Source organism: Gymnodraco acuticeps, unplaced genomic scaffold, assembly GCF_902827175.1.
Source record: "Gymnodraco acuticeps unplaced genomic scaffold, fGymAcu1.1, whole genome shotgun sequence".
NCBI classification, from domain to species: domain Eukaryota; kingdom Metazoa; phylum Chordata; class Actinopteri; order Perciformes; family Bathydraconidae; genus Gymnodraco; species Gymnodraco acuticeps.
Genome location: NW_022990010.1, coordinates 869953 through 886736, shown reverse-complemented (window position 1 = coordinate 886736; position 16784 = coordinate 869953). Strand labels below are relative to the sequence as shown.

General features: G+C 39.2%; 1 protein-coding gene across 1 annotated transcript; it reads right to left on the bottom strand.

The window, feature by feature from the left end:
- Positions 1-2221: 2221 nt before the first annotated feature.
- On the bottom strand, positions 2222-16583 carry slc5a5 (solute carrier family 5 member 5). The gene is made up of 17 exons (XM_034213076.1): positions 16408-16583; positions 13242-13642; positions 12720-12785; positions 12567-12618; positions 11978-12045; positions 11271-11425; positions 10860-11000; positions 7508-7637; positions 7076-7164; positions 6885-6997; positions 6638-6708; positions 6401-6487; positions 5414-5613; positions 4599-4696; positions 3978-4063; positions 3581-3661; positions 2222-3167 (listed from the first exon to the last, which is right to left on the bottom strand). Exons 2-17 carry the CDS (start codon positions 13587-13589, stop codon positions 3057-3059), a joined length of 1896 nt encoding a protein of 631 aa, XP_034068967.1. The 5' UTR covers positions 13590-13642; positions 16408-16583; the 3' UTR covers positions 2222-3056.
- Positions 16584-16784: the final 201 nt, after the last annotated feature.

Below are 16784 nucleotides of genomic sequence, written 5' to 3'. Positions count from 1 at the left end.
TAACAGCAGCCCTGTCTGTGCACACGGAGACCGACTCTGTCATCCGGTGATCTAACCGCCTTCTGGAAAAGCTTCACAAGTACGTCGGTACGCAAATGCGCTTTGTGACACAAGTGACGGTACGCATTTCAGATTACGCACATAACCTGCGTACCAGTTATGTGCACCCAGTGGCGGGCCGTGCATTTCACACCTAGGCCTTCAGTGATGTCCGACACAGTCCTACCTGAATTATTGTTTGTGGACAGGTGGTAATGCAAGTCTGTGTTGTTCTCAGCAAGCAAAGAAAGAAGCTCCACGTAGTTTCCTCTGTTTCTGGACTCGGCGCTTTCATCATGTCCCCTAAATGAAAGTTCCTGTTTACCCAAAAACAGGACACAATCAATCAGTCTTTTCAATATTTCCCTATTTTTGTTCACCCTTTCGTTGTGGAGCTCCGTTTCCCGTCGCACTTGTTCGTTGAGCTGTAGATCCACTCGGGTGTCCCCAAAGGTTTTCAAAAGCACCATTGCTTGTAAGTGCCCAGCCGTGCTTTGGTGTCTCGTTGCTGCCTTGGTTAGACAACTCAAGTTTGCAAATCCAGTGTGGCTCCAAACACCAAATCGATCATTTGCAAATAGCAGGCATTCCCAGCAGTACAATTTGCAGTGCCTCTCGGAGGCTGTGAGCCAGGGGTACCGCTCGTAGTTAGTGATTTGAAAGTGGCGGACAAACCCTTTCCCCCGCTGTGATAGGCTCGCTAGCGTCGGGGTTGGCCGTTCTCTTCTCACAATGTCTAGCTTTTCTTGAAAAGTTCGTCTTGAAAATGGCGTTGTAATTATATCTGCGACCAAATCGATCTCTTCTCCTTCAGCCATTGTGGGTTGAAAAAAAACAGCTTGTAGAAATCTACACAAATTAGCTCGTTCAAATTCAAGTTCAGTTTGCTAGCTCTACATAGCTCTGCCTCTCAATAGTGCGTATCCAATCAAAAGACGTGCACGTGCTGACGTCATCGTACGCCTGCTAGCTGGCCCGTTGTCGCCAACTCAAAATCTGATTGGTTAACGCCACAGTTTTTTTTCCGTTCACTAAAAAGCTTCACTACAGGCGCCCGCACTGTTGATTCTGAAGGCCTAAGGGCAGATTTATTGGACCCTGGCAACACATTATGGCTGAAATATGATTGGATAAAAGCTCTAACATAAAGGCCAGCCCTCCAAATCTTGTTCTGAGGCTGGAAGCAGCGCAACCAAGAGGAAAGCTATGAAATGAAAAGAATAGACTATGGGGAATAATTTAATACATATTTGTGGAAAAAATATATCAAAATTAAATTTATATTCTGATGATGTTTAGGCCAGCAGAGAAGGCCTTGCTGGCCCTGACGGCCCACCACTGTGTGCACCCCTGTACTACAGCAAAAGTATTCTCCGTCGGGACTTCCTGCAACAACACCACGCCGTTATCAAAGATGTTCTATTGAGAAGACGATCGCTACGTGACAAAAGTTTTCAAAACCGTGGCTATTGAAATCAATCTGACTAACTGCTGTCTGTGCAATTTACTCCGCGAGTTGGCAGACTTTATTTTTCTTACTTTAACATCATTTTTCATGGTGGGGCTAAGCCATTTATTGGTATGGGTGTAGCCTACCCCAGCGCTGCTACTGGTGGCACACGGGGCGGGCCATTCTGCACATGCGTTAAATATTTTAACGCAATTAATTCAAAAAATTAATTACCGCCGTTAACGCGATAATTTTGACAGCACTAATATATACATATACATATACATATATATATATATATATACACATATACACATATATATATATATATATATATATATAACGTCTTATACGTCTTAATAAACTTCAGTATCTTTGTGTACCGGTATGCATATTCTGTTCATTCGTAAAGATGTTCTGCTAGAAACTATGTACTGGCAGAATGGAGTTATCGCATCACGCATAAATTGCCAATTGGACCAGGATTAGCTCCAAACTACCTAACCTCCCCTTCAAATCCGATTTACAATGAGCACAGAAACTTTACACTTTCAGTAAATGAATGTGAAAAAGGCCTTGTGACAAATGCTGCACAGTGAATCTCAAACATCAACAGGAAAGAAAACACCCTTTTGAGGTGAAAGGGACTTTAAAGATGAGTAGAAAATGTGTAGAAAATAGCTGGTATCATTGGCAGAGAGAGTCATAAAGCCAATCTGGTTTACTACTATATAGTTGAGCTGAAGGAAACCTTTTTTTATTTACAATGTTCTGTCACAAAAACATTTTACAACAGAAGAAAGTCTTTCATGTAACTGCAGGACGTAGTAAAGTTGTTCACATCAGTCTGTGGTTCACATGCAACAGCACCTTACAAAGTAAATCGGTTTATATCATAGACAATGATGGTGCTAGTTTGCAGTGGACTGAGTAATGATCTATGAAGTAGTTGGCTTTTTTAAGATCTAATTTTACATCTTTATATATAGCTTTACACATTTTTTTATTGTTGAAAGCCATAACAGGCAGGAACTTTGATGTAGTGCAAGGTCAAGAGTCATACGTGTTAATTTAAAAATAAAACATGTCCCTTTACTCACCATTTAAGAGGAAACCTTTGCATTATGCATAACATGAAATGAAATTCATCTAAACCTGAAACAATAGTTGAAATAATTGTATTGCAGACATACACAGTCTACGCCAGGCCACCTGCCACATTAACACTCATTGAAGTGCAGGTGTGCATTGCTAAAGATATGGAACATGTCACAATGAAAGTCTTGATAAAAAACCTTTCAACATTTGAGGAATTCAAATAACCCCTGGGGGAGGTGCTTTTACACCTTTTACCTTTCTTGACTCAATAATAAAGGATGTTGTTATTCAATCCCATTTTAGGGAACATCTTTTTTATAACAATATTTTTTATTAAAAAAGCTCCAAATGTTGGGCTGACATAAGAAGTCTGAAGAGTTTAGCGTTAAATTGAATGTTGGTCAATTACTAGTATACCAAAAGCTTTCATTAGAAATGTGGAATAAAACAGTGTTAAGTTTTCCAACAACTAAACTCTATGAAGTGAAATCTTATTCCCAACATCTGTTTGTCCTTCTTCTTTTTCATATGCTTTGTCTTCATGCACTTCCCTCAGAGGCACAAGCTGTGGTGTATCTCTCTGCAAGAAAGACCACAATTCTGGATTTCAAAACAGTGAGAAACAAAAAGCTAATGGACAATAATTTACTCTGACACACACACACACACACACACACACACACACACACACACACACACACACACACACACACACACACACACACACACACACACACACACACACACACACACACACACACACACACACACACACACACACACACACACACACACACACACACACACACACACACACACGGTATGAGAAGCATCATGTGTGGCAGCTGTCAGAGGTATTCCCCAGCCTCATCACGAACAGCAGTCTGCCAGTAATAACAATAATAATATCCTATATTGATTTTAAACCGTTTTGGGCATAGGTGCATACGTTTTTGTTTATTTAAGTAATAATGTATTAATTAATTATTTTACCTTGTTATTGAGATTCGGCTGACGCCTATCCCAGCATCCATTGTGCAGAAGACAGGGGAACCTTCTGGACATTTTTCCAGGCTTTAAACAAACAAAACCCACATTTATTATCAGTCCAAAATCTATTTTACAATAATTTAGGGTTAAGAGTATTGGCAGTGTTTCATTTTGTTGTGCAAACTACAACAAATATATAATACTTTGGAAGAGGATGAAAAGCATAGAGAAAATGTTAACCCAACAGGTAAAAGCCCTGTGTTACCTTTCAACAAATAAAATAAAAATCATATATCATAAAGAAAGTCTTCTGTATTCTTACTTTTCTACATTATATAGGTGCATCTACACAAATAAAACTAATGGAACCAAAGTGATAAGCAAATGTTTTGGTACTTACTCTGCGCTCTGATGGGACATCTACTTGCTTTTTTTTCAGATCCCACCATAACAAACCTTCTTTAATATTATTCCTCTTTGTTGGTCCTGTGTGTAAAGAAAAACAACAATGTAATACAATTCACAAATTGCTTTACAAGTTAAAATATTTACAGTTGCTACAAAAATAAGGAAAATTAAGAGAAATAGGTTTATATGAAGCAGTTGAAAGAAATACCACATAAATAAAGTGCAAATATAACAGGTGATAAAGCAGACGAATGGCAACCAAAAAAAACAACTCTAGAATTTAAAACGAATAAAATGCTAAATATTTGGAAATGCATTTAAAATACTAAGATGTTGATACTTAGAAAAGCAATTTTAAATATGTAATGACAATACAATTAACATTGTTATTTAATCCAATTATAAAGCACAAACAACAAGAGAGTTGAATTGAATCTTTCTCTAATACGGTATCACAAAAAGGTGGAGCTTTGATAAAACAGCAACTTTTGTTGGGTGGCATTGAAGGTAAATCTGATACTATATTATGATAATGTGTAATTTATCAAAACAGTCATTCTACATCATGTGTCATCGTGTATCAGCAGTTTTTACTTTTGTCTTTATTTCATACCTGTTGCATAGCTCACTATCAGCCCAGCTAGCACGACTGAACTCGTCGCCGTGGCACCGAAGTAGAGGTAGGACATAGAGTAGAAGTTTAGCAGGCCCCTAGTTTTTAAAAAGAAAAAGGACTGAGTAAAAATGTGTTTACATGCATCTAGTACTATGACCGGGATTTTTATTTACTGCGCTACGCCCAATCGAACATTAAAGGTAGGGTAGGTAATTCACTTCAGAAACACTTTTAGTTATATTCCATGGAATGCTCTTAACATCCCGATAGCAATGAATACATGAAATGCCTTGACAATAAATACATGAAAAAAATTCATCTGTGAAAGCCGTGTTGCTGTAAAAAGCACGACCAATCATCTGAGCCTACCTGCCTGTCAGCCTTCCATCTGTGCACAAACTTATCTCGTGCCCTCATTGGTCATTCGTGTGTGTTGGAGGAGGGGCTCTGTGAGGAAGTCTGAAGGAAGGGGCAGATTTTTTCCGGTTGTGTACTTTCAAATTCTAGCGCACTCGAACTGGTTTCTCCATTCTTACCTACCCTACCTTTAAGGGTTACACATTACAAAAATAGAATGATGAAGGAGATACACAAAGTGCATCTTGACACACTGGAATTTGCTGTGCTACACACTATATGCTGAGAGTCTGTCTAAACAATAGGGAGACACAAAATGACTCTGAAAAAGTGGCTAAAATTACGAAACATGATACAATACTACTTCTACTACTGTTACTTACTGCTATCTCCATCTTAAAACAAACATGGGAAAAACAGTTGTGTTTCAGTGCAGGCCTGTTGGACTCACTGACCCTGGGTCATCGGGGTGAAGCGGGGTGGAGATGGAGAGTTGGTCCTGGTGAGTGCTGCTGTTCAGGGTGACGTTGAGTTCACACTCGCCTGTGTAGCTGGGCAGGACCCCCATGGTCTCCTCACTGGGTGGGTAAAGAGTTGAACCAACAGCCAGCCACAGAGAGACACAGTATCCAACAAAGATTCCTGAGAACGCTCCCTGAAAGAACAAGTATGACTTTTAACAGAAGAGGGGGTACTTCTATTAAAAAGTGATCTCACATCTCTTTGGTAAAAAAGAAAAACACACCCAATGTAAAATCATTCAACTCAGTAAACCGTATGGCAGTAAAGCATGAGATAAGACAATATTTTACTGGTGGCAGTTGTACAGCAGCTAAAGGTGATTCAAAACTTAAGATTTAACAAGGGATATTGAACATCAAACGCTTCCTTGATAGATTGAGGCACTGCTCAGCTTTCTCATGCAATGTCTACATGACAAAAATGTGCCAGAAGTGTTTTTAATAAAACAGAAGTTGTGCAGTAATAACACAAAGTGAAGGAATTTATGTAACTGTTTCTCTTTGTTTTTATATAATGAATACACTTCCCTCTGGCCACTGCTGCATTCATTTCTTTTAAGGAATCCCAGTTTGTAACTTATATTTGTGGCTCTACCAGGTGCAACAAGGTAGTGATATTGTAGTTACAACTTGGCAAAGCGGTATGAGGCAGCATCTTGTTAAGGTCGATTTGAAGATGTTGCTCTGTCAGAAATACAATTTCTTTAAATGTTCTGTTATATTGTGCACACATCTTTCTGTCTGAGAAAAAAGATAACCAACCTTTACACACCTTTTAGGACATCTGTCTAAAGTTAATCAAAAGCCAAGGGCTTTAACTACATATTTAAGATGTGTTAATTTGTACATTGTTTTGTTTCTTCTAAATAACAGACTCAGAAGAACTACTGTGCACACTAAAGGAAAAATCAAGCAACTTACCAGCCTGTTTGTTGCTGGGAAAAAGATTCCCAAAATGAATACACCCAGTAATGGACCGCTGACCACCCCCATTACTGTGAACGATCCCTGTACAGAGAAGATAAAAAGAGTTCTAGACTTTATTACAGAGCACAAAGTAAATTGTATACTCTGTAGAATCGTATAGAACCGTTGTTCGGATCCTGATAGAGTCATGTATAGGTCATCATGAGATAAAGTAATCTTTAGATAGTGTACCTGAAGAACTCCCAAGTCCAGGAGGGAGGAGAGAGCAGCTACCGTGATACAACCAACTCCGTACAGAAGAGCTAAGAGAGAAGATATTAATTATACAACAAACAAAAATGGTATTATCTAATACGTGGTCAATGTGAAATATGAATTGTGATGAAATAATGAAAAAATAAGACTTGTATCCAAAAAAATTCCAGCAAATGGATAGAAATTCAATTAGGGGAATGTTTTTCGGTGAGTTTAGACTGACACAGTCCTCTGGAAATGAGTATCAATTTCTTCTGGGTCATGTGGACCAGACGAGGTCGCAGCAGATCCTCCATTGTTACTGCAGCCATTGCATTGATACTTGTGGAAGCCGTGCTGTAAAAAGGCATGTGACTAGTTATCCAACATCAGCATCAACATACTAATTACTTGTTTAGATTGAAGATTGAATACCTCAGAGTCCCGCTGTATGCACAGGCAAGGAAAAGACCTGGAAATCCAGGGTGATTTTTGAATATGTCCAGCACGAAGTACGGCATGTACTTTATGAGATGAGAGATAAAGAGAAACAAGGAAAAATGAATTTCTGTCTTAGAACATTTTTATTATTTCCAGTCATTTCATAGTATATGATCAAATTCATCCTGTAAATGAAATAATGTCTCACTGTCTTGAGGCGTTAACAAGATCATTTTTACATCCCGTTGCAAATTTACAAACAGCTTTTTGATCTGAATTCAAGCATCGGTGTGGTGAACAGCCAAAGTAAACATTTTACATTTTAGAGGTACAGACTCTCTTTGAACAACTTTAAAGACCAGGTATTAATTGTACGCTAAACAGCATCATGCTTTGGTCAGGCATCAATATGAGTGTCTTGAGTACCAGATCAGGGGCAGAGATCCTCCCAGACTTCAGTGGATCACAGTTAATGTAATAGGCAAACATGACGATGCCGCAGGTGGCTGCACTGCTCACAATGAGGCACAGACCCACTTGGTTCACAAACAGCGCCCTGCAATCAAAAAGAAAATTTCATTACCAGACTTCTATTATTTACTCACTTGTGTGGACTTTAGATTTAGCCCTTGAGTATGGGCACGTCACTGTACCCAGGAAGAAAACAATGGAAAAAGATAAATCTCCAACGAGGCGTTCTGGGGCAGCATAGACAGGTATTTTCTGTGTTAGGGTTTTACTCGCTCCAGGGTGTACTTTGAGGGTTTGTGACTTTGCAGACCATTTACACCAGGGGTGCCCCACCTTTTTTGAACTGAGAGCTACTTTTAAAGTTGCCAGTCTGCCGAGATCTACCAGTCCAAATAGAGAGGCGTAGCCATTACTGACAGCCTACAACCACTTGTATAAAACTGACCTCTGTACGATGAATACTTCATAAAATACTGCAGATCCTTTATCTTACCTCTTTCTAATCTACACACATACAAGTATTTAACTGAAGTTACACAACAGTGTTGTTGATACAGAGTTGGAGTTTATTCACACGTCACTACAGTGGGTAATGTTTTCAAGAAACATTGAACAGTGCTGCCACATATGACACAGGAAAAAAAGAAAAGACTCTGAACCCTTTCTTTGCCATTATATAAAAATAGTGTTGCTACAAAAGTATAAATTAGGCTTACTAATAAGACAACTCAGATCTGAAGCTCCGCAGGAATCTGCTGCCAAAGTGCAATAAAAAAGACAAAATTAATAGAATCAACCTTTTTTTGTTGCATTTTAGTAGAGTATAAAAAGAAATGCCTTTAAAATAGGATGCCAGCAACACTAGTTTCTTAACCTGAATTGATAATAGACTATATTCAATTTAAGTTTGCATTCTTATACCATTTTGTACAATAATTATAATGAATAAGTTCAAACAAACTAAAACTTACAGATGATTAATAACGGTATCTAACTTGAGTTTTTATTATATCAAAAACCTGTTGAAATGCTACTGTTATTTTTACTGTCCCCAAAAAGCGCGTCGGCAGCCTTCAGGAAAGCTTCTTTTACAACTTCGCCGTCTTTGAAAGACTTCATGTCTTTTGCAAGAACGTGACTGACACGATAAGATGCTCTGGTAGCAGCCTTGCTCTTGTTGTTGGGCCTGGTGAAAATGGACTGCTGTGCATTTAGCTGTCCTTTCAGGTCCCTCCCCTTTTGGGAGCGTAGGGCAGAATTAGGAGGGAATTCCGTCTCGTAGCGTTTGTGCACTGTTTTGAAATGCCGTTCCTAAATGACCCTTCTTCGATAAAGCCACGCTCGCATTGCAGATGAGACAGATGGACTTTGAATTGGAATAGATACCAAAATAATCATCCTCCCACTCGGAGTGAAAATTATATATTTTGGGCTTTTTTGCTTCTGCCATAATTTCGGTTTTGTGTGTGTGCGGACTGTCACTCTTGTTGACACGGACAACGTCAGCGTAATATAGAGATGGGCGAGTCCTGATTCATCCGGATCATTAACCCGGATCCTAGAAATGAGCTGGTCGTGACGAGTCTCCCCTCTCCATTAACCCGAGTCCTTTGAGTCCTACACCTTGTGTGACGTACAAATTAAAACTATAAATTGCGTCACTCGCTACTCTCTTTATAACATGTAAAATAACATTACAACGTACCCCAGTCCATCTGCCTACCCTTTAGCAAGTAGGATAGCTTCCAGAAGTTATCATTTGGCTCAGGGGAGGGGACGCGGATCAGTAAAACTTCCTGCAGACTCGTGGGGACTCAGAGGAGCCGTAAGTTACGGCTCCTAACCGTAATAGCATAGCAGATCCAGAGATTCTTTCACACACAGTGACGTCACGAGCTACCCACAATGCAACGCGCGCCATATATATATATATAAATACGCCTTTTTTTGGAGGTGCAAAAATCCTGGAGGTGCTAATATAAACAGCTAGCTAACGTAGCCAGGCAGAGCGCACTAGGTTTTTTTTCTGAATTAACGACCGAAGAAATCGCTGCATGTCTTCGGATTACATCTCTGGTCTTGAGGGGTGTGCTCTAGGTCGTTACCAGCGTAAACTAGAGCTGTGTGGGTTGTCGGATTGCCCTTACAGACTGCCTGCAGATGTATGGAAAAACGATCCTCGAAAGTGGCCTTCGGTCGATTTTGGCAGCATCTACATCTATCTTCTGGAAACACCAGGTGAATACCCCACTTGTCACAATAATATTATCATGCCAATGCATATATGTGGTATTTTAGAGTTGACTATATTGATTAAGGCAATAGACTATGATATTCTGCTTGCACCTCGTGTGAAATGGCGGATACCGGAAGTACGGTGTCGCCCTCGGCCCAAAACCCGTATGTGTGTGTGAAAGAATCCATACTCATCATGTGCACGAGCAAAATCACAATAATAATTACAGACAAATAGAAACTTCTTGTCGATGATCTCCATGGCAGGCTACCCCTGGTCTGGTGTTAAGCTCAATACTACCTGCCAGAAGAGTTTACACAGTTTAGCATGATCACTTTTAGCTGTATTATGAGGGCAGATACTCTAATTAAATATTTAACACACATAACCTGTAATTCCTGGATGGTCAACAAGACATAATAGTAAAGAGCTTACAAAAACCTGGGAACAGGAACACCCTATCCTCGGGGAGGGCTTAGATCTATGCAAATAATCAGTCACTATTAGATCTATGCAAATAATCAGTCACTATTAGATCTATGCAAATAATCAGTCACTATTGATAAGTAATTATTGAAGTAGTTAAATTAAACATGGAGCTCATCTCATAATCCATGCAGTGCTGTTGGCTTCCAGTTGATAAGAGCTCAGTGTTCACTGACATGCAAGATAAGAACGGTCGCTAGATAAATGTCAGAGATAGCAATGATATGTCTGTCTTTCTTAGTTTTGAATAATGTGATAATGTGACTACATTTTGGTGTTAGATTGCATTGTCCAGTATCTGTTTTCCTTTAACCTAAAGTTTAAAGTAATCTTGTCAATAAGATTTAATTTACAGCTAACATGCTCACAATGACATTGATAACATGTTGATAAAGCAGGAACGTTACTTTAACTTTTTCTATTGTAACACTCAACACTAAACAAAAGTAAAACTGAGGCTGGTGCGAATGTTTGATGTGGACTTTACAGATTCTACATTGTTGTTTTTCTTTATCTATAAACTCAAAGTTCAATCATGAACAGTACATAGTTCTTTATCTGAATGATAAACAGGTCCTAACTCACCACTGGGCATCTTTTTCTGATCTGCAGGAGATGTAGCGCTGGACTTGAGCTTGGTTCACCCCGTACATGGACAGCCAAACCATTGCACCCCCCACAGACAGGCTCCAAAAGGAATAGCGCTGTCGCGGGTCAATGCTGAAACTGATAGAAAATAAACACTGATAGATCGTTTTTGGTCAGGTTAAGAAACTGAATATGGATGGAACAATACTAGTGGTATCAAGTATGATTTCTTCCTTTTTTTTCTAACAGCCTGAAGAAATCTTAAATTGATGCATCATAATGTAAAGGTAGTTGAGACTACTGCAAAAAAGGTCCTATTATTATAATAAGGTTTAATGGTGTAAGCATCTTATTTGTGGCACATATCTGTTATAAGATAGACGGGAAAATAAATATAAATGTTTTTACTCATCAAAATTAATGCGGGATCCATTTTTAGCGATCTCCATCACCACTGAAGGACCACCAACCAGAACTGTGCCATGGATGAAAATGGCTATAAAGCCGGCCAACATGACAATAATCTGGAACACATCAGTCCAGATCACAGCTTTCATGCCCCCCTGTTACAGACAGAGGGAAAAGACAGACAGGAAAACACACCACAACACATTTTACAAAAACAAATATGAGTCATACAGTCACCAGGTGTCTTTCCTCTGACTCTGACTGGGTATATAAATGAAGTAAAACGCATTTATTTTTAATTGACGCGAATGAATGCCATATGCACATTGGTAAAAGTTACTACCTGAAACTAATTACATAAAAGAGGAGGAAAGAGTTAATCATGCCTGCAGGTGTAGAGAATAAATATTGAAAAGCAAATATAGTATATGCCTTTAAAGCCTTATCAATTTTACATTTTCATCTGGTGCCTGAATTATGTGTTTTCCATTGTATAAATAAAGACATTTCCACCATAGATTAATGAATACAAATTCATCAGTATGCAGGAAATTAAATGTTTGGAGGACCCTTGGACCCTGGCTTAGTTTTCCCACAAAATGTACAAAAAATGTCCACATTTGGTCTTGACAGAAACCAGTCCTGCCAAACCAACTCCTCTAAGTGATATGCACATTTGATCAGATGGAAAACAGATATTTCCTTACCATTGTTGTGTACAGGGTGCAAATGATCCCAGTAGAAAACAGAGACACCCACAGATTGAGTCCAGTAGCTAAAAATAACAAAACAACAATGACAAAGTTTTAATGTGGAATATCACTTCAATTTACCAGCTTGAAGCCTATATTATAGAAAATTACTATCACTAACAGTGTTTGAACAGCCTTCACTCTGATAACTGAATATTTGTAATCAAATATTTCAAAATGTGTGAATTTGAAAGTTCTTTAAAAAAACAGTTTTTAAACATTGAAACCAATATGCTCAACATTTGGATGAACATATAACTTTGGTGTGGTTGTTGATTAGCAATTACACTAGGACAATAGTCATTTTGATGAGCAAACTTATCGTCATTTCAATCAGTATTATTTATAATGGCATCAAAATATACTTAAAATACCAAAAGTAAATGTATCCATTTAGCCGAAGGGCAAATTTCAGTATAATGTATATAACATTACTTGATTATAACCAGTGATCAAAACAAAAAAAAATTAGTTTTTTTGTGTAATTTAATTGTACAAATCCCATTAATGCATACAGACAGGGGCATCAGGTGTTCTCTCCTACCTTGGTTGAGGATCAAAGCGGGTGCATAGATGACAATCCCTGTGTAAAGCAGCTGGGAAAAAGGAGACATAATGACATAAGCAAACACTGTGACACAGTTTGACTGGTTATGCTTGCTTAAAAACACAGCAAACACAGTGATCTCTTTCTTACCGTCGCCACCAGAAACTGGACACTCCCTAACAGCTGCATCCCTCGACCAAATCTCATCTTCAGATACTTTGAAAGACAGACAGCTGGAGTTACAACACAACAGAGTATCTTCCCTCATCCTTCCTCACCTCTTATATTCATCCCACACATCAGACCCGCAGGTGCATTTCAACATTGTGACAGAAATCCTGACCCTCTTTCTTCACAATGGTTTGTTAGAAATACTTTGTAATACTTTGGATATTAAAAACGTATATAATACTTAATATTATGGTGCTCATTATTTAAAAAACCTAATATAGAAATGTTTTATCCCAAATAATTCCCTTTAGGCGCCTGCTTTTTATATTGCTTGGTCCAAAAACCTTGAAATACTAACACCAAAAATAAATATAATATTTCTTAATAAAAAACTATTAAAATCTTTACATCTTTGCAAACAGGTCACATTAACTATTTTGATCTTGGTCTAAATGTTGTCCCTGTGCATTTAATGACAACGAATGGGGTAATAGCTGGAACCTGATTGGTGCTGGTGATGCCCAGTCGAAAGAAAACTGGCAAGAAGAGGTAAGCTGTCAGCACAGAGTTGATGCTCTGTCCGAGGCACATGTAGAGGAATTTAAAGCCATAGCGAGAAGCCTCTGCGGGAACGCCCAGAACCTGGACTGCTGACATAAAACTGGCACAGAGCGACAGACCGACGGGCACTGCCGGCATGCTCCGACCCCCCGTGAAGAAGTCATCAGCAGTGGCTTCCCCTGACCCCTTCTTCAGGGCCTGAAAGAGTCCGATGCCCATAGAGACGGACAACATGGCAGCGAAGACTGCGTAGTCAGCCAGGACGAAGTCTGCAGATTGTTCTTCCATTATTTTACTTTGATTCCCTCTGCCTTACTGGTGGATCCGGATGTTTGGTTGATCTGTCAGAGTGAATTAGAGGCAATTCAACAGTGAGCAGCAGGAGGATATCATAAACACATTGTTATGTAATGTTTACACACATTTTTAAGAACTAAAACAGGTGAAATGCTCATACAGAAGGTGTAAAAAAAACTGTATTGCCTAACATAATCGGATTACTGATAATTGTTATGTTAAATGGGGATTAGCAGGATTATAATGTTAAAATACATTTTAAATTGAAGAACAATAGGTTACAACAACACAGTCTTACAATGCAAATGCTTACAGATTAAAGCACCTTACCAGTCTCAAAACACCAAGTGAAATAGCTAGTCTTCCAGTCCATCACCCTGGCCTATGGTTCAAAGCATGCTTTAACTGCCTGCCTGGACATTTAGCCATTTTAAAGAGCCTGTGACAGCATCCCAACAACTGTTGTGCAATGAAATATTGGGCTACTAGTCATCTCGAACCGTCAGTTTAAAAAAGAAGGTGCGATACCGTTCCGATAAATATCAATAATTTCGAACATCGCGGGGAAATTCCTTCGACTCATTTTGAAGTTTTGGGGGAAGCCGGAAGTGACGTCAATGCGGGAACGCTTCACTGTGCTGCGAGAGAGCCAAACACGGACAAAGTGTGTTGTCATGCGTAGAAATTGTGAATTACTGAGTTTAGGCACGTTAATAACGTTTTAATGAAGTTGACTACAGTATATTCATATTTGTCAGTGCTTTCATGTCAATTCGGTGAACATAAACATAAATGATCGTGGTGAAGATGATGATTAAATTAGGATTAAAAATCGGTAGTGAGAGCTGCTGAATTTCCTCCCGTAGGATGTGATATAAAAACAAATCGATTATTTTTGTAGTTGTAAACTCAAGTGGATGAAACTACATTTATTAGTGCTTTCATGTCAATTCGGCGAACATATGATACATTAAATGATCGTGAGGATGATGATTTAAAAATCGTTTGTTTGAGCCGGTCTGCATTTCCTGATGAGAAAACAAACCGATGCTTTTTGTAGTTGTAGTACACCAACATGGATTAAACGTGTGGTTTTTTTACCACAATGTTGGGGAAATTAATGGGTAAAATGCATGGATTATTATTATTATTATTATTATTCCCACTACGATCGGGACACTAGGTCCACCGTTTCCCCGCAGCGAGGCTCCCCCATTGACAGTTTACGTGGGCTGGGTGCAGTGGCGGACTGGCCATCGGGACAAAAATCCCGATGGGCCGGTACCGAAGTGGGACGGTCGGATAAGTCACTAGCACATCCCCCACTCCCCCCCGTTGACAATTTACTAGCGGTACCGAAGTGGGCCGGTCGAGAGTCCCGGGATGATTTTTAGTCCCATTCCACCACTGGCTACATGACCGTATGATCGCCCATATTGACGCACCTAATTCCTAAACTTCTAACAGATACAACATAAAGCGATCCTTCAGCCTCATATGAGCTCTCAGACACGTTCAAAATGAAACTGTCATCGCTGTCTGAGCTTGCTGCTGTGTGCGTCATTGTGCGTTTACATGCAGATGCTGGGATCCTGAACGGTGCAGCTGGAGCGCTGTGCCCGCAATGACGTCACACATAATTTGGCGGGACTTGAAGAATCCCCGAGAAGATCCAGAAAATGGTCAACATTGAAGGGCAGATTAATGGTTATCAAAGTACAAATATCCAAAATCAGTTCAGTAACGGTTTTCAAGGGGACAATATTTACTCAAATTGATGGGTTTGGATGATGGGGGAAACTCGTGTCACAGGCTCTTTAAACATGAAGTTTCTTATTTGCTAAACAAAGATATTTGCTATTTCAAACTGTACGATGTGGTCATGTTTTTTTAAAAATTGTTATAATGTAATATGTTTCATTGTAATGACAGGCAGTTTTTCTTAAAAACAGAACAAAGAGGACGCATTTTTTTACAACAAATGTGCGTTTCTTCTATAATAAGCGTACATTATTCTTTTGTCTTGCATTATAATATTAACCCTTCTGTTGTCGTCGGGTCAAATCTGACCGATTTACTACTTTCATGAATCATAACTTTTTTGTTTTACATTCGATTGCATTAAGGCTTTAAGATATCCTTCACATAGACATTGATCATATAAAATTGCTGATCACCACTTTCATTGAATTTTGGATGATTTAGTCAACTTTGTAACACCCATGGTGTTCCCGGTCAAAAATTACCGACATAAAGAAAAGGAATTAGTAACCATCCGGATCAGATAGAACACACACACACACACACACACACACACCACACACACACACACACACACACACACACACACACCACACACACACACACCACACACACACACACACACCACACACACACACACACACCACACACACACACACACACACACACACACACACACAACACACAACACAACAACACACACACACACACAACACACACACCACACCCACACACACACACACCACACACACCACACACACAACAGGATGTTAAGAAAGTCCCTTTATTGATATATCTTTCTTTTGTTATTATTTGCATTGCAGTTGATATTGAGGTGACCCAAAAGTAACAGAAGGTAATAAGGTAAGATTATTTGTATAGTGTAACATTTAGATTAGTTTACTGATTACAGTAAAAAAAAAGAGTTGCTGGAATAGGTAAGACAGTTTGTAGTGACAATCTCATTATGAAAGTTAGGCTGCTGCTTTATAAGATAAATACAGCTTGTTGTCAAATCACAAAGTTTATTTAAAATGTCAAGACTCACCAGCAGTGCTGCATTCAGTCCTTCTGGAATCTGTGGACAGTCTTCCTCACTCCTCAGCTGCTGCTTCGCTTGCACACTAAGCACCTTCTGTCTTGCGCACTCCGCGAAAGTTCACGTGTATTCCAAACCCTCCCTCTCCCCTTCTATGGCAGTGCGTGTGTGTCAATGAAAACATGGTGAATGTTGTGTGGTTATGAACTATCGGGAATTAGAACAACAGAGTGGGGAAGATTGGCGAAAAAAAGGGAATTTCTTATTTAATTATTTTTTTGATTGCATGGAGTCTGCCATGGACAGTGGCAACTGGTCATTAGGGCACAGCCCCACCTAGTGTCAGCAGAAAGTATTAAAAATAGTGATTACAAAAATATATATGA

Excerpts from the sequence above, each read along its gene's own strand:
- slc5a5 (XM_034213076.1), bottom strand. The coding sequence starts at position 13,589 with ATGGAAGAACAATCTGCAGACTTCGTCCTGGCTGACTACGCAGTCTTC. Across the intron at positions 7,165-7,507 it reads GGATCTCTGCCCCTGATCTG|TACATGCCGTACTTCGTGCT; the intron begins GTACTCAAGACA and ends CATCTCATAAAG. Across the intron at positions 4,064-4,598 it reads GATAGTGAGCTATGCAACAG|GACCAACAAAGAGGAATAAT; the intron begins GTATGAAATAAA and ends CTTTACACACAG.